This window comes from Amblyomma mixtum, chromosome 4, assembly GCF_055824585.1.
Source record: "Amblyomma mixtum isolate Tamu chromosome 4, ASM5582458v1, whole genome shotgun sequence".
NCBI lineage: Eukaryota > Metazoa > Arthropoda > Arachnida > Ixodida > Ixodidae > Amblyomma > Amblyomma mixtum.
In genome coordinates, this window is record NC_143015.1 from 157370993 (window position 1) to 157394905 (window position 23913).

At 48.3% G+C, this 23913-nt stretch overlaps 1 protein-coding gene and 1 pseudogene across 6 annotated transcripts in view; both read left to right on the top strand.

Moving 5' to 3' along the window:
• On the top strand, positions 1-1808 carry LOC149348928 (very long chain fatty acid elongase 6 pseudogene; annotated as a pseudogene).
• Positions 643-23913, top strand: part of LOC149348929 (uncharacterized) — a 31362-nt gene continuing 8091 nt past the window's right edge. Inside the window, exons 1-2 of one of the 6 annotated variants that reach the window (XM_089541034.1) lie at positions 643-782; positions 18897-19180. In XM_089541034.1, coding sequence (XP_089397160.1) covers positions 18926-19180 — 255 coding nt within the window. In that variant the 5' untranslated portion in view covers positions 643-782; positions 18897-18925. Of the gene's footprint in view, positions 783-10499; positions 10654-15620; positions 15752-18896; positions 19181-23913 lie in introns of those variants that run through there. The other 5 variants (XM_089541030.1, XM_089541035.1, XM_089541031.1 and 2 more) reach the window with 5 other exon arrangements.

Genomic DNA, 23913 nt, shown 5'->3' on the forward strand with positions numbered 1-23913 from the left:
CCCCGGCCTCCGAAGAAGCAGCGTCGCAGAGCGCGGTGGCTGCATCGGTTCGTCCGGCCGCCTCAGGCCACAGCTGCTGTTAGTGCACGTGAGTAGCGTCCTCGCCTGCGCCGCTTTCGCAGGACCCACCTCCTCGCTTCATCCTGCTTCTTGCCCACGACGCGCACAAGGAGGCAACAGTTACCGCCTTGTGTAGTTGCAGTGTGACGGGCGTACCGTGCTCGACAGCGCCTCGTGCACCTCCCCACCATGGCTAGCGTCGACGTAGAGGCCCCGCTGAGCGTGCTCAACATCAAGCCCAGCTACTCGTTCGAGTTCGACTTCGAAGTCAACTTCGACAAGGACGAGAACAGGCTGTGGATGTACCGCAACTGGCACACCTCCGTCTATTGGGTGGGCCTGTACATGCTGGTGGTGTTCGGTGGCCAGGCTTACATGGCGCAGAGGCCGGCGTTCAAGCTGACGCGGCTGCTTCAGGCCTGGAACGTTCTGCTGTCCGCCTTCAGCGTGGTTGGCGCCTGCCGCACCATCCCCGAGCTGGTCCACGTGCTGCGCGAGTTCGGCTTTTTCCACTCGGTGTGCAACAACTCGTACATCGAGCACGACCGCGTCTCGGGTTTCTGGACCTGGATGTTCGTGCTGAGCAAGGTGCCCGAGCTGGGCGACACGGTGTTCATCATCCTGCGCAAGAGGGAGCTCATCTTCCTCCACTGGTACCACCACGTCACGGTGCTCGTCTTCTCCTGGTACTTCTACCAGCAACACATCGCGCCCGCGCGCTGGTACGTGGTCATGAACTATGTGGTCCACTCGCTCATGTACTCCTACTTCGCGTTGCGCTCGTTCGGCGTCCGCATGCCGCGCTGGACCGGAGTTTGCATCACCTCCCTCCAGATCGTCCAGATGTTGATGGGCGCCTACGTCACCGGCCTGGGCTTCTTCACCAACAAGCGTGGCAGTGCATCATGCGCCATCTCGGAGCGCACCGCGTTGCTAGCCATGTTCATGTATATGTCCTACTTCGTGCTCTTCGCGCTCTTCTTCCACGGTGCTTACCTCAAGCCGAAGCGTATGCGAAGGCCGATTGCGAAGGCCGACTGAGCGGACCCCCATCCCCCTGCATTCCTACGCTGCACGTGTGTGCAGAACAAAGAGCTGTTTGGTGGTTCACCTGTTCTCATCTTGCCTGCGAACGCCTGCCGACGGACTCATTCCCGTCGAATAGTTTTAGATGTAGCTTCAACGAACCACACTGTGTGCAAAGCTGGGAATAGTGGGCGGGATTGTGTTCCACGTTTGATGGTGTCTTTTACTTTCGGTTGCATTCTAACGTAATGTTTTTCTTTGGGTGCTAGTTCTCCATCGTTTAGTCATGTTCTCACCCCGGCGCAAGCCACTACCTACTCCCGATAAATTTGGCACTACTTTCGTCTAGTTTATTTGCTATTCAAACTGTTACTAAAGTAAGGACTTGTTTGGTTAACGAGTAAACCAGTGCTCCATACAGAGCTTGAGCTCTCTTGTACTATATACTCATAACAGGAACCAGCGTCCATCTAATCCTTTTTTGTCAGATCATAGTCTCTTTATATAAAGTGTGCTTTCCAGAGCCCAGATGCAGTCTCAGAATTGTCCGCATAACCACATTTAGGCTACTTAATGTGAATTAAAGGCTTCGAATCATTCCGCTATGATGTTAAGATTACTAAACGATAGCAATAATGACAGGGTGTCCCATTGCCCTGAGTGTTCCTGACGATCGTAAAGGGCCGTTCGTGAAAGATACAATAAACGCACATGCTGTTCAACCTTCAAGCTGGCAGTGGGCCAAAAGAGCCTTCTGGCCAGCTGTTTTGGTTGTGGACAAATTTTCAACTCCGCTCTAGATAACGAACACAATGGCCAGCAGGCGAACACGGACGTTTTGGAGCGCAGCTCTCAGGCGCCCGTTTCAGCGTTTCGCGGCGTCGCCGCCTCCATCGCCGTTATCCGTTGTAATCAACAGTGGACACCTCAATCGCGCTTTAAGCTGCGAAAGCAATGGAGCGGGAGCCTGGAAAGCGGAGGGTAAAATTGGTAAATTGTTTTTTGAGGGAAGGAAATGGCGCAGTGTGTGTCTCTCAAACCTCGGTGTACACCTAAACCAGAGGGAAGGCGCATAACTGCCCTCTTGGAACAGTGGACACCTGAATCGTGCTTTGAGCTACGTTTCGGTAGTGACAGATGTGCTCTGCATGCATGGGAATTGACAACGTTGCGCCAGAAACGTGGCGCCGTCGGCGTTCATTGTGTTCTTTGGCGTTGGCAATGTTTACAGGCGCATAACCGCCCTTTTGGAACAGTGGACACCTGAATCGTGCTTTAAGCTACGTGGTGGTAGGTACAGATGTGCGCTGCACGTGTTGGCATTGACAAAGGTGTGCCAGAAACGCGGCGCTGAAGCCATAGGCTGTCGGCGTTCATTGTGTTCATTGGCGTTGGCGTTTCAACGTTTACACTCCGATCATTTTAATGAAAGCAAGTGCGCATAACTGGCTCCCTTGGTCAGTGAACGCCTGAATCGAGCTTATAGGTACGTGGGTAATGAGGGATGTGGGCTGCAGGCAGTAACAACGTTGTGCCAGAAACGCGGCGCTGAAGCTGTAGGCGGTCGGCGTTCACTGTGTTCATTGGCGTTGGCGTTGACAACGTTTTACACTCGGATCATTTAATGGAAAGGAAGTGCGCGTAACTGGCAGGGTGGGTGGGCACTTTAATGCAGATATAGACGAACAGCAATTTCTTACTACTCATGCGGGAGAACGTCCCGTTCCTCTCGCTCGTAACGCCTGCCACGGCTATGACATCCTCGCGAAATACTTGCATAGACCTCGTCTTTCAGAACCAGGCATTGGTGCAGCAAGTCGAGCACATATATCCATCTATTTCTCCGACCATAAAGCTTCCTTAATGGCAATCAAGAACTGTTAGTGGAGTGTTTCTTGAAGAAGGAATATGTGCGAAAAATAAGTTGTCTGTAAATTGTACATACATCTCTTGCTGGAATTCTCTGCCTCAATCTATCGAAAATCTGAAACAGCTGATGAGCTGTGCTCAAATTTCGAATTAGGAAGTAACGTAATCGACAGCAATTTTTTTTCCTGACCTTCAAGAGGAGGAGCCTCTTGAGGAGCGGTGGAGGCGTGGCAGCCACGTGACATACACGTCACTCGCCGCAGCTGCAACCGCCCGCCGCCGCCATGCCGACCGCCGCCTTGGCAGAACGTAGCAAACCACGTGACTGGTTGCTTCCTGGAAAAAGTAGCCGGCGCCGCTCTCGCGTCATTCGCATTGGCTATGGACTGAGCGAGTCGGCCGGAGCCGTCGTACGTCGTTGGGACGATTGCGCTGAACCACACTCAGCTGAGCTAAACTCCAACCATTTTTAAGGCGAAAGCCTGGAGGCCCGTGTGCTGTGCGATGTCGGTGCACGTTAAGGAACCCCAGGTGGTCGAAGTTTCTGGAGCCCTTCACTACGGCGTCCCTCATAGCCTTAGTTGCTTCGGGACGTTAAACCCCAACAAACCAACAAACCAAACCGTGAAAGTCTAATGGCTCATTCTCCTGTCCGTCCATCCGGCGCTGCATCCAGCGCCTGGGGTGACTCATCGACGGGCGCAGCTGCCAAAAGGTGACGCCATCTTCGTCGACAGGTGGAGCTGTCGGCGCGGCGGCGTCGAGCGTTGCTCCGCCGTCAGTCGGTGCGCGGCAGCTAGAGAAGGAAGATGGCTCCCAAGCGGTGCAGCCGTAACAAACATAGGCATTGGCAGTCGAAGTAGCGCGACAAAGGTTTTCGCTTAGCGCACTTTAGGCTGCCAAAGTGCCCCCATAGTTTTTTTTCTTCTGCGTTAGGAAGGAAATAGCGATTAGAAATGTAGGCGCTTGTTGGCAGGCGTCCCGCTAGATCATACAGGTAATGGTTGAACCAATGATATGTACACTGCCTGACATCACTGCATGACGTTTGCCTTGGGGGGAGGGGGGGGGGGGGGGGTGCCTCAACCATCATAGCTGACAAAGCCCGGCTCACCTTCCTCAAAGCACGCATGGAGTATTTGTCAGGGAGCTGGGATGACGTGAGATATGGTCCGTAGTCTGGGACGCGGCGTCCAGTGTCAAGGCTTTAGGTAGTGGTAAGCTGATTCCTCTGCGGATAGCTGTTAAGGAACCCCGGTTCAGTACATACGTGAAAATAATATTTTTTGAAGAGTGCAGATATGTAATTAACCAATTACTGCTCACGAAAACTAATATCATTACCTTACACTTATATGGAATGAATCCGAGTCAAGACTTAAGGGTTAATATTTAAGCACGAAATGTTCGAAGAAAAAGGGGTCTGGGAGGAACCTTATCAAATGCTTTATTCGAAGTAGATAAATACTTCGTCAACAGAAATGATATTGTTAACGGAGGAATTTGATTTATTAAAAAACAATGCTAGTTGGGTTTCGCAAGGTAGTCCTTTAAGAAAACCCTTATGGCAACGGTGGAAGAAATTGATAAATGTTAAGAATTTATTTTTCTACAGTAGATTATACGTTCCATAAACATAAAAACAACACTGGTGAGCGACATAGGAAAGAATTTTTGACACGAAGAAGATTAACCTCTTTTTTTTGGAACTGGAATGACCTTACGCACTTTCCAATTGGCCGGAACCACTCCAGATTAAAGAGACTGCTGAAACACCCTAGACAAGAGGACACTCGTGACGTGCTTAGTGTTTTTTAGTAGTTTATAATTCCATCGATGCCAGCTGATGACGTGAGTTTGAGCGACTTGATGAGCTTCATAATTTCGTGGATATATATCTGAAAATCCTCCTCGCAAGGCTGCGGCTTCCCGTACTCCTCTCCTTCAGTGCGAGCGTCAGGGGTTATGTGTTCAATCCTTTCTCTTACAGCCTTCATGGCTTTGTTACGGCAACCGGCAGATTCCCTATAAACTGTACTCAAACTTGTTCCAAATTTTGCGGTGTCCTTGCTTTATTATTCAAAACCAATTATGTGATCTTTCTCATTTCATTACATTTTCCTTTATACACGCTTACTTCCCTCTAAACCTTGCCATCATTTCGACCACACTTCAGGGTACCAAACCCACCAGCACACCCCAAACCTCACAGCTATCATAACTGTACAGCTTGATTTCACCAAAAAAGCTAAAAACTACCGTGTCCGAATTACCAGCTAGGATAATCTTCGGAAGCACAGAGAGACCAAAACATTAGAATCCCCGTTTAACCTCCACACTTAGATGACAGAGCTGAAACAGGATGTCCAGGCATTCACGCCAACATTAGACGCCACCCCCGAGACTCCCGTTGCAGACAGTCGCTTAGCGCACCTACTCCAAGCTCAAAACAGTATTAAGGCGGAAGCCTTTAATGTCTCATCGTTGTAAGCAGCAGTTGTCGACAGAAAATGTCACGCTTTTCAATTGGTGGAAACGGTCGTGACGTCACAGTGCGCGAATTTCAAACGGGGTCAATTGCACTTTGCCTAGTAACCATACAACCAATTGAAGGGATCGTATAGTGATGCTCCAAGTAAGTGGGACTGAGCTTAGTTAATTGCTTAATTACCCAATCAGCCTAATTAGCTTTACTAGTCAGGCCATATAAATAAATAAAACCGATTAAGAAATTCGTCGAGCTCAGGAATCGAACCCCGGTCTTCGGCGTGATAGACGAGCACGCTATCCACTCCGCCATGCCAGCTCGATGGTTTGAAATGAACAAAGGCGCGTCTAGTGAATACGGTGTCTTCACATACTGCCATCCTCCTCGCTTCCCTTCCGGCGAGGTCTAGGTGTCCACCGAGATATGAGAGACAGATACATTTCCTTCCCTCACAAACCAATTTACCGAAGAGTGAGGCGTAGAACCGAATGGGCGATGGCGTTCTATGGACTCCTTGGCTGCTTTGCAAGACGCTGTCGCGTTCCACTCTTAGGGGCGAAGCTTAACATCTTAACCACACATCAGTGACCACACTTTAGGTCAAAAAAGTGCCCCCCTGAATTTTGACGGGTGTCCACCGAGATATGTGAGACAGTTACTGCGTAATTTCCTTTCCTCAAATACAATTTTCATTTTCTTCATTACGGCTCCTCTTTATCTATCTTCTTTCACTCCCACCTCCCTTTCTCTACGGTGCGGTTCAGGTGTCCAACGAGATGACAGAGAATTACTGCGCCATTTCCTTTCCTCAAAAAACGTTGCGTTCAAAGGGCAAGGCATCGCGCAGAACGGGTGGTGGCGTTCCGTGGACTCCCTGGTAGCGCTACAACGCGCTGTGGCATCGCGCAGAACGGGTGGTGGCGTTCCGTGGACTCCCTGGCAGCGCTACAACGCGCTGTCGCGTTCCACTCCTAAAGGCGAAGCTTAAGCGCCATTAATTAGCAGTTAATTAGTATTCAGGCATTAATCAGTAATTAACAATTAATTATTGATTTGCCATCACTTAGTAATTAGTATTCAAATATATGTGACGCCACCAGTGCCACAGAAACAGCGAAGGTGGTGCGGAAAACTCTTCCGCCTCTACCCACTTTAGACAGTCAAAGTGCCCCCTGAATTTTTTCTCACACGCTGGAAAACCCAGAAGCAAAATCGGAAACTTAAGCTAAAATTAGCGCAACTACGGAAACAAATAGAAGAGCACAGTGCCGCACTCAGTAAATCTAACTGGCACCAATTATGTGACGGATTACGAGGTAATTAATCTCTCCTCCACCAGGGCCTGGCATCTTTTGCGACATATGATAGGCCCCACTCAAGCTAAAAAGCACTCGGCTTACACTCAAAAGACTTACCCATAAAAATCGTCAAAATCATCAAGCACTGTTACGCGGTGGCCCTGAGACCTTGCACGGTCCAAACTCGCTTGCTTAATAAAGTTTTCCATCCATCTCCACCAAACCTTGGCCAATCCGTCCTCGTGTGCATGTCATGCCATCAGAGGCGAACAACATCAGCATGGGCGCACAAGCGACCGACCAGATTCCGTTGTTAGCGGGCCAATATATGTGTGTGTGCGTGTGTGTGAGTGTGTGTGTTTTGTGTGCGTGTCTCTGTGAGTGTGTCTCTTTGTGTGTGTATGTGTGTGTGTCGCAGTGTGTGTTGTGTGCGTGTATGTGTGTGTGTGTGCGTGTCTCGCTGTGTGTGTTTGTCGCAGTGTGTGTTCTGTGCGCGTGTCTCTCGCTGAGTGTGTTGTGTGCGCGTCTCTCGCTGTGTGTGTTCGCATGTGTGTGTGCGCGCGCGCGTGCAGGGGAAAGGGTTTGTTTCGTTTGTTCCTTTACTTCGTCGTTTTAACTCTTTCCTTCCATTGCGTAAATGAGGGAAATGGACCCAGGTTGTCAACTCCGTAGACAGCTGCGGCACAGCACAGCTCGCCGCTTCGCATTTCTTGCTCAGTGCGTGTCGGACTTCTTTTCCGACGGTCGGGGTCGTTAGAAACCGGATGCAAGGCCATCACGCAGCCCCGCGTAATTACACTTGCCATCTTCCTCTCCCCTTTTCCGTCTCAAAGCTGCACCCGGCCCAACGGACTGCGTGCATTGTAGCTTTCGGTTAAGTCCACAGCAAGTCCAATCATAAAAAAGAATCTGCGCATGCGGTTAACCTATACCCCAATGGGCATTGAAACGTCACTGGACGTCCGCACGACGTCCTAAACGTCCCTAGGACGTTTAAGGGAGTTGCAGTTCCCATTGAGTACGGGCCCTTGCGCATTTTCCTGTGCGCCTTTCTATACAATCGTTATCATCTTTTAACCCGATAGCGTTAGTACCCCATGTCGTAAAAAAAAACCGGCGTCGGCTTTGGTGTGGCGCTGGCGACCGGTAGAAGTCTCGCAGCCGCAGCGGCCGAAGCAACCGGCCCAACCGGCAGCCTAAGAGGGCCACCTAGGTCACGTGACCTTGTGACGCCATCCCAACCTGCCTACCGGATTGTGAGCAAACTGCCCACCAGAAGACATACAGTTAAAGTGATGATCGTTTGTGAGAGGTCGCTCGGGAAGAGTAACTTGGGTTGCAGAAGCCCCATCGGTTGCAGCACCTGTCATCGCAGGTTGTGCATCGCTTAACCGCTGCACCACTTCGCCAGGAAGGGTATGAGGACTCCCAGGGATCTATGAATGTAAAGTCGAGACTTGCCAATTCTGAATGTATGGGGATTCAGCCTTTAACGCTATTGCATCATACCCTTAAGGGGTGCTGAAGTGTCCATTCCAGCGTTTTTTTTTGTTTTTTTAGAAAGGGGGGGGGGTACATGTTCTCAACTTAAAGATAATCATTGTGCTATGCCTCACAGCGATGGCCTGTTTGAACGTGGCGTGGAGAGCATAAATCATTTCTAGATATGGTTTTGCACATTTGTGCAATTTTTCATTTGCTTTAAGAAAAATTACGACTGGAGCGAACGCATGCGACCAACGCATGCTTTTGGGATTCACTCCCATAATGCCGCCACATAGGAGCAAGTCACCCTGTACCAAAGGCAGCCAAAGGCATCAATTACTTAAGAACAGGGTGAGAAAATAAGAGATAAATGCAATCACACAACACACAACTCGAACATTTTCAAGTGACGAACATACACAATCTAAGAACCGCAAAATTGTACGAAACGAATATCGAGAATAAATAAATATTTAGTTGGTGTGCAAAGCCTCGCGTGGTATTAATGTGTGCTTGAAAGGCAAGATTAAAACTTCGATTTTTGTCTCGTGTACGTCGGAAGGAGTTTTGAATGTGTGTAACTTTTTTTTTTCTTTTATCAAGGCTTCAGATAAGCCTCAGAGACGTCTGTCAGCGTAGCCTACCATCCCCTGTACCCCTGAATAAGTGCAGTGAGATGGGCGGCTCGATTAAGTTGAGACGCAGTAATTATAGCTTTTTTTATTTATTTATGCTTGAAAGCTAAACACATTTGGCGCACATGTGTAGCTGTTTATGCAGATTTTAGAATTGCAAATATTCTAAGCTAGCTGTTATAGTCGCCGAGTAATTACATTAACAGCTTCGTACTGTTATCCCCGGGGCGTTAAAAAACCGTGCAAGTTTTTTTTATTATTTTAGGTTTGGTTTGGTTTAGAGAGGTTTAACGTCCCAAAACGACTCAGGCTATGAGCGACGCCGCAGTGAAGGGCTCCGGAAATTTCGACCACCTGGGGTTCTTTTACGTGCACTGACATCGCACAGTATACGGGCCTCTAGAATTTCGCCTCCATCGAAATTCGGCCGCCGCGTCCGGGATCGAACCCGTGCCTTTCGGGTCAGCAGCCGAGGGCCATAACCACAGAGCCACCGCGGGACCTATTTTATTTTTTATTTTAGCATGTTCATAAAGTCTTGTTCTATGCAGTAAAGTCGACAGCAATTTTTTATGCGAAGCATACTACTTTAGCTACCACTTCAGCCCTTCACCGTGGTTATGCGCCTCCAAATCACGTGATACATGACGTCACACTACGTGACACGATGACGTCACGATAGTAGAGAAACGGGGGCCCACCTCGCGCCGTCGCTGTGGTTGTGCGCCTCCAAATCACGTGATACATGACGTCACACCCCGTGACACGATGACGTCACGACAGTGGAGAAACGGGTGCCCACCTCGCGCCGTCGCTGTGGTTGTGCGCCTCCAAATTACGCGACACGATGATGCTTCGCATTCTCCAGGCTTAACCAAGTTAAGCCTCAGCCATTTTCTTACATGTCAAATACACATGTCAATAAAAGTTGAACTCCATCGCACATATTTAGTGGAAACGTTTGCTACAGAAATAATTTTCAAATGTGTCGCATGTGTACGTAGAAAAAAATCGAGCTCTACTGCCCCTTCAACGTCTCACCATTTTTAGGCAAAAAAAAACAATCACTCTACTCTTTTTCATTACGAAATGGTGAGGGCATGAATGACCGCAATCACAAACAAAGGAAAAGTAGAGAAATTAATTCAACGCGAAATCTTTTTCTCTCATTTGCCACGTTTATCGCCTCGTTTGCTTTTTGATTTTGCTCCTAGAGCTGCGTAGCTGGGACTGTTGGAAGCTATAATATCTCTCTCTCTTAATGTGAATGCATAGTGGTACTAAAATGACGGTTCTCCGTCGTCCAAAAGCCGCGGAACCCGTGCTGCGCCGGGACCTTCACTAGGGCGTTTCGCTCAATTCTCATCGACCGCACAAAATGAACTACTTTTTGTTTTTCTAAATTTCTAGCTCATAATTTTTTGCGACGACAAAGAGGGGGACCGCAGGATCAAGCAAAAAAAAAACGAATCGTAAAATCGATAATTATGATAAAATTATGACCAAAGGCGGAATATACTCCAGCGCTTAGGAGCAGCGGCCATCAAGTTCACTGTAGCTACATCCTCGACAGCGTTGCACGCAAGCTATGCGGACGGAGCAAACAGCCGCCAGCCTTGGTCTAATTACTGCAGCATCTGGAGATGCCGGATGGCGAAACACACGTCTGCTCTCTTATCGCATCCTGCGAAGCTGTCGTTTTTGCAGGGCGTCAGTTTTTCAGCAGCCCCAGAAGTGTCACGTACGCCTCACCGAACGCCTCGATCCACTGGTCTGCTTCCAACGTCCATCGGTGAGATTGCTTTCATTTGTCCAAAGTGGCGAACTAAAGAGGCTCTATGAGGAAACCATCTGTTATCCTTTCAGAAAAAAAAAATGTGGGTTGCCAACTTCATTATTAATGTTACTATCAAAGTAGGATGAAGAAGCACCGAAGGACAAGGGCCCGTTAACTAGAAATTTTGACCCCTGAGTTCGTGCTTCGCTATGGAACATAACGCATACCAACTAGCCCGAACCATCACCTTGTTAAGTTATATTTCTTAGCGCTCGTGTTTGTTCCTGAATTCCTGCTGCGCTATGGAACTTAACGCATACCCACTAGCCCAAGCCATCACCTTGTTAAGTCCATTATTAAGGCGGCTAAAAACGGAAGGAAACACAGGGACAAGACAGAATTGACGCCCCTATATTGTTCGCCTTCCTTCAGCCCTTTCCCTCTAGCGAGTTTCGGTGTTTCGTTTTGTTACAAAGCTTTCAGTGCCTAACTTTATCAAGCTCTGACCGATGTGTAGCAGAATTGAAAACAGGGTCACGTGCTTTATGGTGAACTCCCCACCTCACCCTGTCAATCAGTTTAAGGCGACCTTTTGACATGTGACAAATTGCGCTTGACTAAAGTGTATGCTGTAGTGCCTTCACAAGCTTCGCTCCTCTTGTCGCGCTTATTGTTGTAGAGGCAAAGTTTTTATGTGGGCCAGTTGATGACAGTCGACAGTCTGAAGTGCTTCCTAGGGCTGTGAATGTTGTATGAGCTGCATATATCTACGTGCAATGACGTATTTGCTTCATGTTCGAATTTTGTGTGCACTCGCCTGTTTGTGTGTTTTCCCCACATTCTAAACTTTTATTGTACCCCCCCCCCCCCTCTCTGTAATGCCCACACGGGCCTTTAGGGTAACTGAATAAATGGTAAAAGAATCAGTGTCGGGGTGCAAACAAGGACAGGGACACCATTAGCTACGAACTAAATTTATTTTGCCACAGTCACTTCCAAATACAGGAGCTGCGGCAAAAAATATAGCTGGCACTTGGGGCTCTGTGTCGTGTGTGCATCTTTCATGGCGTCCATGTCCTCATTTACTCTAATCGATTTCCGCTCTTTCCCGATTAACGACGGCTGTTCGTCCCCGGAGATTTAGTCAGGGAACAGACTAACCTCAGCACGGGGCAGAGCCCTGTGCAGATATCGACGACACAACCTTTAGCCCTCAGTAGCAAAGAGAAGAGCAATGCCCCTACGTAATGCCCGAAAGGGCCCTTAGGGTAAATAAATGAAATGAGGGACGAAGAAGAAATTTTTTTAATACCCACCCACTCTGTTCCTCTGCTCCACTGTAAATTACCAAGTTTGATCTTATGCTTGCTACTAATAAATTGCGACCTTTCGTAATCGAAGTTCTCTAGAATCCGCAGCAAGTGAAAAATATGATGAGATAAGGTCGTTCATGAACAAGAACACCGTGGCTATCTATGCGGAGGCCGAGAATGCTGCTTTATGAAATTCTTGATGGCATCGGAGTGACCGGTAGATGATAAGACGGTGATATGTCGTGGGCTCTAATAGGCAAACCACCGCCCTCTCTTGTTAGCTAATGTAACTAGAAAGGAGACAGCGGAGAAGCAAGCAATGTTTACGACGCTTTTCGAATCATGTATAGGATGAGTTACCTGATGCGCTTAAAAAAAGTGGCTGGCGGTTCAGCATTGGTTGGCCCGAAATATTGTGCGAGAGCAGAGTTTTTTCGCTGGTGTATACCACCGCCACCCACATGAAAGCGCTAGAGTGAAGTGTCCACTGACCCAGGAAGCCAGTGCTACACGGCTAAATTTTCCATCGTCAATGCCAATTTAAAACCAATGTACGCTGCCGGCGTATGCTCCAGTGCTGTGTTTCTGCCACAGCGTTGTCCCCCCCATCGTATTCAGCGCACGTCTCCCTGTCACTAACGCCACATAGCTCAAAGCGCAGATGTCAGTTTGATAGTAGTTTTAGTTGATGAAGAAAATGGTGTGCAATGCACAGCGCGAGATTGTGTTGCAGTTTAACACGAGGCGTGATCTGCTGCGGCGATACCCTAGTCCTCGCGTGCAGTGGCAAGCGAAACTGGTCTGTTCGTGCCGCCGTGGGTTCGAGTCCTAGTCGCGGCAATATTTATCTTGTTTATGTATTGTTTCCCAAGGTCACCCTCAACGTCAAGCACCACACAAGCCGGTGCGCCGGTTTACCCTCATGAAGTAGTGATTTCGCACTAAAATTTACGAAGTTTCCTCTAATTTCTCTTAGTGTATGGTTTTATAACGTCTAACAGAGAAGCGGGGCTCTTAAATGGCGCCGTGCAGTCGACACAGCCTGGCACAGTATCGCAGTGCTCACTGGAAAGACGACACGATACGCCCGCGGTGGTCGCAACAGAAGAGGCCCGCGCTGATACGGCGCCGGGAGGGATCACGGGACTGTTGCCCCGATAATGGCAACGCCGGCTGCAGCGAGATGCGCGTCAACCTAAGCAGCACATGTAATCGAGCCAATATTAAGGCGAAAGCCTTTAATGCCTCATCGTTGTCGACAGAAGGTTGTCAGCAGAAGGTTGTCACGCTTTTCGCTTGGTCGAAAGAGTTATGACGTCAGAGTGCGCGGATTCGAAGTAATGAGGTCACCCACGGATGCCTAACGCCCCCTTTTGGAGCACACGACAACTAATAAAATAGTTGTCATCCGCTCCGACAGGGGGCGTAAGGCGTCCGTTGTTGACCACATTGCATACCTCATTACCGCGAACAGAGCCATGGATACAACCGAACTCATCGAAGCAGAGAGGGAGTCGTGCTAAAGAAGCAGTCGAAGTCGTCAGTCAAAGTGTGTAGCTGTAATGTGTAGTCAAAGTGAGCAGTCAAATAAAGCACTAGTGCAGCACAAACAGTCTCGCAGTAAATGCCAAACAGTCCGCCAGGAAAGTCTTTCGCCTTGCAGCACTTTAGAGACCCAAAGTGTCCCCTGAATTTTTTGGGAATGTATTGACAAAGGCCGGTACTATATATGGCCAGATCGAAACCATCAGTTTTTATATTGGGCCAATTACATTCCAATATTGGGAATGCATTGGTTAACACCAGTCCTATAAAGGACCAGAGCGAGACCATCCATTTCGAATATTGGGCCGATTATCTGTGCTGCTCGGGAATACACGCACACACGGCTCGGTAACAATTTTCGTGCAAAGAGCCTCAGTATAACCGTGTCGTCTATGTTTTAGGGTGACGAAAGTCAGCTGCGGAAGCGCACGTGGGGCACTATACCATGTATCGCACGAATAACAACAATGCGGTTGATAAATCACCACTGCCGCCGCGGTGGCTCAGTGGTTATGGTGCTCGGCTGCTGACCCAAAAGACGCGGGCTCGATCCCGGCCGCGGCGGTTGAATTTCTTTAGAGGAGAAATTCTAGAGGCCCGTGTACTGTGCGATGTCAGAGCACGTTAAAGAACCCCAGGTGGTCGAAATTTCCGGAGCCCTCCACCACGGCGTCTCTCATAGCCTTAGTCGCTTTGGGACGTTAAACCCCATAAACCAAACCAAACTTGTAATAAATTTCGTGTAAAAAAAAATTGCCGGAGGCACAAAGACTGCTCTCTTTCTTTCTTTCTTTCTTTCTTTCTTTCTTTCTTTCTTTCTTTCTTTCTTTCTTTCTTTCTTTCTTTCTTTCTTTCCTTCTTTCTTTCTTTCTTTCTTTCTTTCTTCTTTTCTTTCTATCTATCTTTCTTTCTTTCTTTTCTTTCTCTCCTTCTTTCTTTCTTCCTGTCTTCCTTTCTTTCCTTCCTCCTTTCTTTCTTTCTTATGACACCACCCAGAACGCTGTACGATGAACGGTTGCATCACAAGTTTGATATGAAAGTTTCTTTTTGAGGAAATGAAATTGCGCAGCAACTTTCCCACATCTCGGAGGACACCTCAACCATGCCTTAATGGAAGAGGTAAAAGTTCGGGAAGGCATAAAATTGAGGTGCATATGTCGCCGGTCCGAACCCCTGTCACAAGCTAGCCTCCAAACTAGCACATGCAAACTACATGCAACGAGAAATCGTGCGACCCCCCTCGTAACACTGTACGACAAATGGCTGCGTCATAATTTTCGTCGACTGCGGGAGAATGCGGCGGAAAGGTAAGAAAACAATCGGCACGTGTTTTAGATATGCGCAGCAAACATTTTCAGTTGAAGAACGCACATAATCACGACACGTAAACTGACACAAACTGTATAGATACTTTCAGCATAGCGCGTACCGCTAACGCTTACCTCGTACCTCACGCTTTTTTTAGAAAAGCTCATTAAGGGACTTTACTCGTACCGAGAGCAGCGGCAGATTACCTTGAGGGCGACAGATGGCACCATGCTCCCGTCAACAGTAAAGCCCCTAGTCAACAGCGCGGGCGCCTTGCGCGTCGGGACCAATCAGCGCGTGCATAGTGGCGGGCAGGGGTACGCGGTAAGGGGCAGCAGTAGCGGTGTGCACTATGCCAAAAGTATCTAATAGTATGAATTGCGAAGCAACTGCACAGCACGTAGTAAAGTTCACTTGATGCCAGATAAAAGGTTGTATTTTGTCTCATAGCAATTGTAGTGTGTTTCTAGTGCATGAAACTAGCACTATAGCAGCTTCTTTTTTGTTACATTTTCATGTGATGGGAAGCCCGCCAGCGTTGGCCACCATCAGCTGTTCCTCCGAATTGTGTCACAGCTGGAAGACTTCTTTTAGGCCTGAATCTCTTGCTGCATATAAATAGCCTAGTTAGCAGGCCTGCCAGCTTCGGCAGCGCCCTTGTCAAGTAATCTAACCGGGCGGAATAACCAGGCGCCTGCCTTGGGGCGATTGCTACAGCGTCTGGAGCAACGGGATGCTAATTAACGAGACGCGTGTCTGCGCGCTTATCGCATCCTCCCAAGCTCTACTATTGCCGAAGCAAATGAAATAAAAAGCGTGACTTGGACGGGACGAAAGCAAACAAGTTGACAGATACGTTATGTAGAGCGTCAGTTTTTGAGCGACCCCCAGAAGGAGCACGTCGGTACATTCGAGCGTCTCAATCTGCTTGTCTTCTTCCAAAGTACGTAAGTGAGAGAAACGTTTTGTCGATTTCTGAAAAACAATGATCGTTAACAATTTTCAAATGAAACGACGTGGTTTCCCGACAGGGTTATCAAAATGTATCGCTCAGGAGACAACTAAAGCAGGACACTTACAAAAAAAAATTTTTGAGACAGTCTATAGACTGTCCATAGACTTCTGTCTATAAAGTCTATAGACTCTCAGACTAATCTGTAGGCAATACAAATGCTATAGGCAGTCTATAGACAATCAATAGATTTATTGCTGTACACCAGAGTTTTGTCTATAGACAGACTATAGACTATGAATAGACAAAAATAAATATCTATAGGAAGGCAATACAGTGTGTAAGAAGTTTATAGACTTTCTATAGACCATTTTTATGAGCGGAGAACGCTGTTACAAGAGAGAACCGACGAAAGCTTTCATTGGTCCCTCCCACATCCCCGAGGTAGTTGAGGGTCTCGTTTTCCTGTAATAACTTAAGGTTGGGTACTCCAGCAGATTTTGAGAGACGTCCCTACTGAACCTGCATCGGCACGAGCCGCACATAGAAAATAGAATAAGGAGTCCATGTGATGGGGGAATCGTACTCAAAATCCGCATGCTTTCCGTTATTTTCTGCGCGGTTGCTGACATATTGCTTCTGCATGATGTACTAACGGCAGCAAAAGTTTATAGTACGCGAGTGTGAGGAAAAATTGGTAGGGGTTCATGTCCAATATTCTCGGACAAAAGTTTTGAAAATTGGAAAATTGTACGATACTGTTATGGCAGTATTGAAGGTATCGGTCTGTTCTTCTGATATGTATCAAAATTTTTCTGCTAGAATGCTTCCATCGATCGCATTGAACAGTTAAGACTGCAATGAAAATCCTATGGGGAACACTCCGAACGATCGCAAAAACGTCAATAGAAAAAAAGATACAAGACTGCCGTGGGGTGACCTGCGCATAGTATATTAAGTTTTATAGTGAAATCTTTCATTATATATCTTTGTCCATAATTGTTGCGTATGCCCGCCGCAGTGGCTCAGTGGTAAGGCGCTCGTCCACAGAGCCGGAGTACCCGGGTTCGAGCCCGACCGCGGTGGCTCCGTTTCGATGGAGGCGAAACGGAAGAGGCGCCCGTGTGCTGTGCGATGTCAGTGCACGTTAAAGATTCCCAGGTGGTCGAAGTTATTCCGGAGACCTACACTGCGGCGCCCCTTTCTCTCTCCCTTCTTTCGCTCCTACCTTCCTCCCTTCCCTTACGGCGCGGGTCAGGTGTGCGCCGAGGTATGTGAGACAGATAGTGCGCCATTTACTTTTCTCAAAAACCAATTTTATTTATTTACCGTGTGCAAGAAAGGGTCCATTATTTAATTTGAAATGACACCGCCGCCGCGGTGGCTCAGTGGTTATGGTGCTCGGCTGCTGACCCGAAAGACGCGGGTTCGATACCGGCCGCGGCGGTTGAATTCCTTTGGAGGAGAAATTCTAGAGGCCCGCGTACTGTGCGATGTCAGTGCACGTTAAAGAGCCCCCAGGTGGTCGAAATTTCCGGAGCCCTCCACTACGGCGTCTCTGATAGCCTTAGTCGCTTTGGGACGTTAAGCCCCATAAACCATAACAAACCAAACCAACCACTTAGAGAGAGAGAGAGAGAGGGCGAGGCAAGGCAGGGATGACAGCTTCAGTGGGTTAACGCCCGTATATGCAGAATCGGTAACATTCATAGATGGCGTCATGTCCTCATACCACTACCAGCGCAACAGCGCAGCGGTTAACAGATGCGCCATTGCTTTGGCAGGTGCCTGTTTCTATCACAGCCGCTGGTAGGGAGTGTGCGACCAATGTTGCTCTTCCCCAGCAACCTCTCGCGCAGGCACAGGCACAGTCATGAGACAGTCATGAACCCCATCAGCGCACCTAATCGGCCCAATTTTGAAAATGTACTGGCAAATCCCGGTCCTACAAAGGACCAGAGTGAAACCACCCAATTATAATAATGGGCCGATTATATGTGCTGCTTGGGAAGTTAACTGAACTTTTGACTTGGCATTGGCTCTGAAAGGTCGAGTTCGTGAGCGCAGATGATTGGACTGGTTAGTACAACGTGACTTTACAAAAGACTCAGGCAGCTAGTGGAGTGTGTGATTGCACGAACAAGTAGTTCATGCTTGGTAGTGCAATGTTTACTGAAACTATTTATTGATAACAGTTGCTTGATATTAAAGGAAACGTCCTATAAAAGCCGAGCTTTCCAGTTAAACTGTTTGTGTGCATGTATGACAAGAAAAACAAACCTGCTAACTTTATCGCAGGATAGACTCAGTGCTAATGAAAATTCTATTTCTCATTGAGAAAATGCTTTTTACTTCCACTCATGTTTGTCAATTGTTGGCGATGTAGCGCTATTATCAGTGCGTAGGTGCAAATCGTGGCAGGTTCTTCGTGGTTTGCGTTTCCTTCTTTTTTCCTCTTTGTTTTGAAGGTGTTAGCATTTACCTAGGTACTTAGAGTGCTGCATATGCAACATTAACAGATAAAATGTTTCAGTAATGGAAAATTGTACGGTACTGTGATGGAAATATTGAAGGTAATGGTCCATTCTCCCGATGCGTAGCAAAATCTTTCTTTTAAAGCTTTTCCATCGCTTGCATCGAGCAGTTAAGACTGCCACAGAAAACCAATGAGGAACGGTTTTGACGATACCAAGAACATTAACAGCAAAAAAGTGCACTCCGCACATATATTGATTGTTATAAGGAAATCTTACAATATATGAAAAAAGCTGCGTCTATGAATTCCTTCCAGCTCATTTATCGTTTTGTCCAGAATTGTTGGGTACAAAACAATGCAAAACCAAGATAACGCGAAACAATGAGTGCTTGGGCACCTAGTTCTCATTTCGCCTAAAGGCGGGTTCGATCCCGGCCGCGGCGGTCTAATTTCGATGGAGGCGAAATACTAGAGGCCCGTGTGCTGTGCGATGTCAGTGCACGCTAAAAAAACCCAGGTGGTCGAAATTTCCGGAGCACTCCACTACGGCGTCCCTCATAGCCTGAGTCGCATCTGGGATGTTAAACCCCCCATAAACAAAACCAAACCTATGTACGCACATCGACCGTCATTTTTTTTCATACATCACCCTCCTCCTCTCCAGCCAGGTAAGGAGCAACGGGAAGAAGAGCCATGGCGTCTAAGCAAGTGGAAACCTGCGAGCTCTACTTGCACATGAGGCCCCTGCGAGGCAGCACGGTGGCGGAGGACCTGGCCGAGTCCGGGGTGCCGCTGCCCAACTGGATCCAGCACTGGGCGCTGGTCTTCCTCTGGAAGGACAGCGACCGCGCCCTGAAGGCCGAGGCCATCGAGAGCGAGGACAAGAAGTGCGTGGTGGTCGTGACCGAGATGAACTTCCACGACGGGGAACGGCAGACCGGAACTAAGGTACTGCACCACCGGAACGACTCCAGCAGAAACACCCTTTCCGTGCATTGGCACTTTATGAAAGACGGCAAGAACTAGAGGTGGCAGAGGATTTCTGTTCGAGAATTGCCGGAAGCGCTTCTTCACCTCGGCAGCATCGATGTGCTCCCCCCACGATGGACGATCGACTGGACATCCCCTTCACAATTCAAGAACTGAAAGCGGCTCTTTCTGCTTGTACACATCCTTCGTCCCCAGGACCTGACGGAATAACATACAATGCGCTTCGTCATCTAGGCCCACAGGTAATGGAAGCCCTCTTAACATTGTTCAACCACTCTTGGGCCTCTGCCACTGTTCCACAGCAGTGGAAAAGAAGCCGCATTGTGGCCTTGCTCAAACCAGGGAAATCGCCACTCGACTTAGCATCCTACAGACCAGTAGCTCTGGCAAGTTGTATTGGCAAGACGATGGAGCGTATGGTGCTAACCCGTCTAGAATGGTTCCTTGAAAAACGTGAACTGTACCCTTCCACAATGACGGGTTTCCGCAAAGGCCGGTCTGCCATCGACAGTGTAATTGATCTCGTGTCAACGGTAGAACATGAAAAACGCCGTCACAGGTTGACTGCTGCTCTTTTCCTCGACATCAAGGGCGCATTCGATAATGTTCAGCATGATGCAGTACTAAATGCACTCGATGAATGTGGCATAGGCGGACGTCTACACAATTGGATTGCAAGCTATTTGACAAACCGGACAGTCTACATGGAGACTCTTGAAGATGACACAGCAGATCATCATGTTGCTTGTGGTGTTCCTCAGGGAGGAGTGCTTAGTCCAACGTTGTTCAATCTCGTGCTCATTGGCCTTTTCAAACAACTGCCGAAGACTGTTTCGATATCCGCCTACGCAGACGATATTTGCATATGGACATCAAGTGTCACGCGTCCCCAAGTGCAATCAAGATTGCAGCGTTCGGTTTCCATTACGTCTGCGTACTTGCGCCGTCAGGGGCTTGAACTTTCGCCAACTAAAAGCGTAGCATTGGCTTTCACACGCAAGTTAATGGCGTGGTATCCGGTCACAATCGACGGGCAAATTGTTCCATACGTAACACATCACAAATTCTTAGGTGTTACGATAGACCGTGACCTGTCCTGGACGAAGCACATTTCTGTGCTCAAGAAAAAGCTCGACAGCTTTGCAAGTATTGTGCGGTGTATGGCAGGAAAATGTTGGGGTCCCTCTGAGCGATCTTTACTACATTTGTACCAGGCGCTGGTAGTCGGTCTTCTCAGATACAGTGCACCCGTTCTCTCGGGAGTCAGACTATCAGGCCTGCATGTGCTTGAAAGCGCGCAGGCTCGTGTTTTAAGAGTATGCTTGGGTTTGCCATGTAAAACTTCTACATGGGGCACATTTTATGAGGCCCGAGCCTGCCCAGCACGAATTTATTTTCAACAGGAGCCACTTCGTGTGCATTTGCGGCATCTGACCAGGCATCGTCATCACCCCCTGACCAACATTAGTGCGGCGCGTCCAAATGCAGCCTTTTCCAGAGCCCTTAAGATGCGGCGCAATGCGGTGCCTTCGAACTATGCGCCACACCAGATTGCGGAGGTGCCACTTTGGGCAGTACCAAAACCATCTATACGGACAACAATCCCAGGGATAACAAAGAAGACGCACATTCCAACAGTCGGACTGAAACAGCTGGCGCTGTCATACATTACAACTATGTATACTAACACCCAGCATGTTTTCGTGGACGGATCCGTGACGACCACTTCTTCAGCTGCAGCGGTGATAGTGCCAGGAAATGCCTCATGTCACCGTTTCAGGCTCATGCACAAAACGTCCTCTACGGCAACCGAATTGGCAGCCATACGAGAAGCCGTCCTTTATATTGGTCACCAGCCAGCGCAGCAATGGACTATATTCTGCGACTCGAGATCGGCACTGCAGGTCGTACAAACTTATCTAAAACCAAGGGCATGCGAGCAGCTGGTTCAACAAATTGTGGTTTTGTTAGCCGAAGCTTTCCACCGCGGCCATATCATAAAGTTTCAATGGATACCGAGCCATTGCGGCATAGCGGGAAACGAGCGTGCTGACGCCGAGGCTCGGATGGCACATAGTGATGGTGCTTTCATTGAGATAGCCTTTTCTAGATCAGACATTGGAGCCTTGTTGGCGCATTTAATGCAAGCGGCAATGCAGTCGCACTGGCATGATTCGAGTCATCAACAGGACCGCGTCTGTAAGCTTGACGCTGGCTCACGATTACATTTGCCATCTATGGTGGTGCGACGTCATGGGACTTTACTCCACCGGCTACGGCTTGGCGTTGCCTACACCAAACACTATCTTCACAAGATCGGCATCGAAAGTAACCCAAATTGCGCACAGTGCCACACTCCAGAGACTATTGGACACCTTCTTTGCGAGTGCCCGAACTATACTGCTGAAAGAACAACATTGGAGGCGACCGTGAAACGACTGGACTCTCGCCCCCTCTCTGAGGAAACTCTTCTAGGCGCCAGGACGAGACGTTCTGATTGGTGCCGTGTGACAAAGGCCCTGCTCAACTTTTTGTGTGAAACAGGCCTGGATACTCGTCTGTGACCGCCTGTGCACAACCTACATGGTTAATGACATGTGTCGGTGTTTGTTTTGCTGACACCAGTTTTATGAGTTTTATGCGCGTCTACTCACCGCGATGCGAGTACCAGTCAGTGTGGTGTGTGTGGTGTGTGTGTGTGCAGACATCACCCGAGAAACTCATTGTATTATGCCATCATCAGCCTTCATTCGCACTTTCCTTTCCTCCTCTTCCCTTTCCCCCGTGTGGAGTAGCAGGCCAGGGCCATGTTACCACCGGCCGACCTCTCCACCTTTCCCTCATTAAAATTCCTTTCTCTCTCTCACCGGAACGACTGGAACACACCACTATACGAGGGGGTACCCAAAAGAAACCGGACTTATTTTTGTTTGAACTTATTTGTTCACATTTTAAGCACAGACCTTCAATCTCCTTCAAAGTATTCCCCACTTGCAGTGATACGCTTGTCGAATCTTTCATTCCATTTTTCAAAACATTGTTTAAATTCATCTTTTGTGATGCTTGACAGTGCCTCCGTCGTTTTTTTCTTCACCTCAGCAACATCAGCGAAACGCTTTCCATTCACCTATTTTTTTTCATTCTAGGAAACAAAGAAAGCACGGGGCAAGGTCAGGAGAGTATGAGGGTTGAGTAACAGGGTCATGCCATTTTTGGTCCAAAATTGTCGGTGAGACAGCGCTGTGTGACCAGGGGCATTGCCATGATGGAAAAACCAGTCACCCGACCGCCACAAATCTGGCCGCTTCCACCGCACACTGTTGCCCAATCTTTTCAAAACATCCAAGTAGAAAGCCTGGCTAACATTCTGACCCTGCGGAACAAATTCTCAATGGACGACTCCTCTCACGTCGAAAAAACAAATCAGCATTGTTTTGAGGTTTGGTTTCACCTGACGAGCTTTCTTGAGGCGAGGTGAATTTGAAGTTTTCCGTTGGCATGATTGTTGCTTTAATTCAGGATTCGATTCAGGAACACTTGAGTTGTCCCCATCGCATCGTCCTTGTACGTCTTTCTTAGTATTTCAAGAGTTTCCATTCTACTTTTTCCGAGCAAAAATCAGAATTTCACTGGCGCACGCTGTTCACGAAAATCAGCCATTGCAAAAACGACATTCACACAAAACAGTCGTCACTCTAAAACTCTGCCTAAACTAGTCTGACCTCCTTCAACGACGGCACTCGGCTTACTGACTCTGGAATGTTCGTTCTATGCGCTCCTAGTGGCAAAACGCGGTACCACAGAAGCTTTGCCGACCAAAAAATTTAGTCCGGTTTCTTTTGGGTACCCCCTCGAACTGGCACTCGATGACTCCAGGCAGCAACACATGACACCCAGTCATGTGTGTGCGAGCGTGCGCGTGTGCCACTCCTAGCTCCTGTATGTGCCAGTTAGTACAGATCTATGTACTCTCGTGAAATTCTTTTCTCTCTGTTATCGATATGTACAAGAGCTTGTTAGCGGTGGAACCAGTCGTCAAGGTACTCGCAATACCTTGCGATGCCTAGCATGTCCTCGCTCTTTTATATGCAGTCGCGCTAGTTAACGCTGGCGATTCCAGCTATGGACACTTTACTTCTGACCAAACTTTTTCAATGCATCTAGTCCTCTGTAATACGAGGACTCGTTGTTCGGACAACGGATGGACACTGGGGTCCATGTATTGCCGTTGCATAATTAGGGACGAGACTTCACCGAAAGGCTGTGCGATAGTGTCAAGGCATTGGGAGGGGAGGGGGGGGGGGGTATTGCATTAATTTGGCATAGTACCTGGTCTATGCCACTTTCCAACTTTCCCTTTGCTGGAATAGAAGCTCCCTCCGCAGTCAGTCAAACGTGATCACAAGCTGCCAGCCGACTTGTTACAGGTATGTGCTGCCGGTTCGCTGAATGTTCGCAGTAGGAAACGTCAGCACGCCATACGACGCTGTTATGCACCTCATTTACTTTTAGGCGCTTTAACTGCACTGAATATTTTCTCACTACAGAGGGAAGGAAAAATCTGGATGGGGCAGTTGAGATTTTGTTTTCATCACTGCATATGTTAGTGCGTCAAAAAAATTCAATGAAGCATTTAAGACGGCTTGCGTGTGGTAATGCGAAAACATTGGTTCTTGCACTGTAGCGCCATC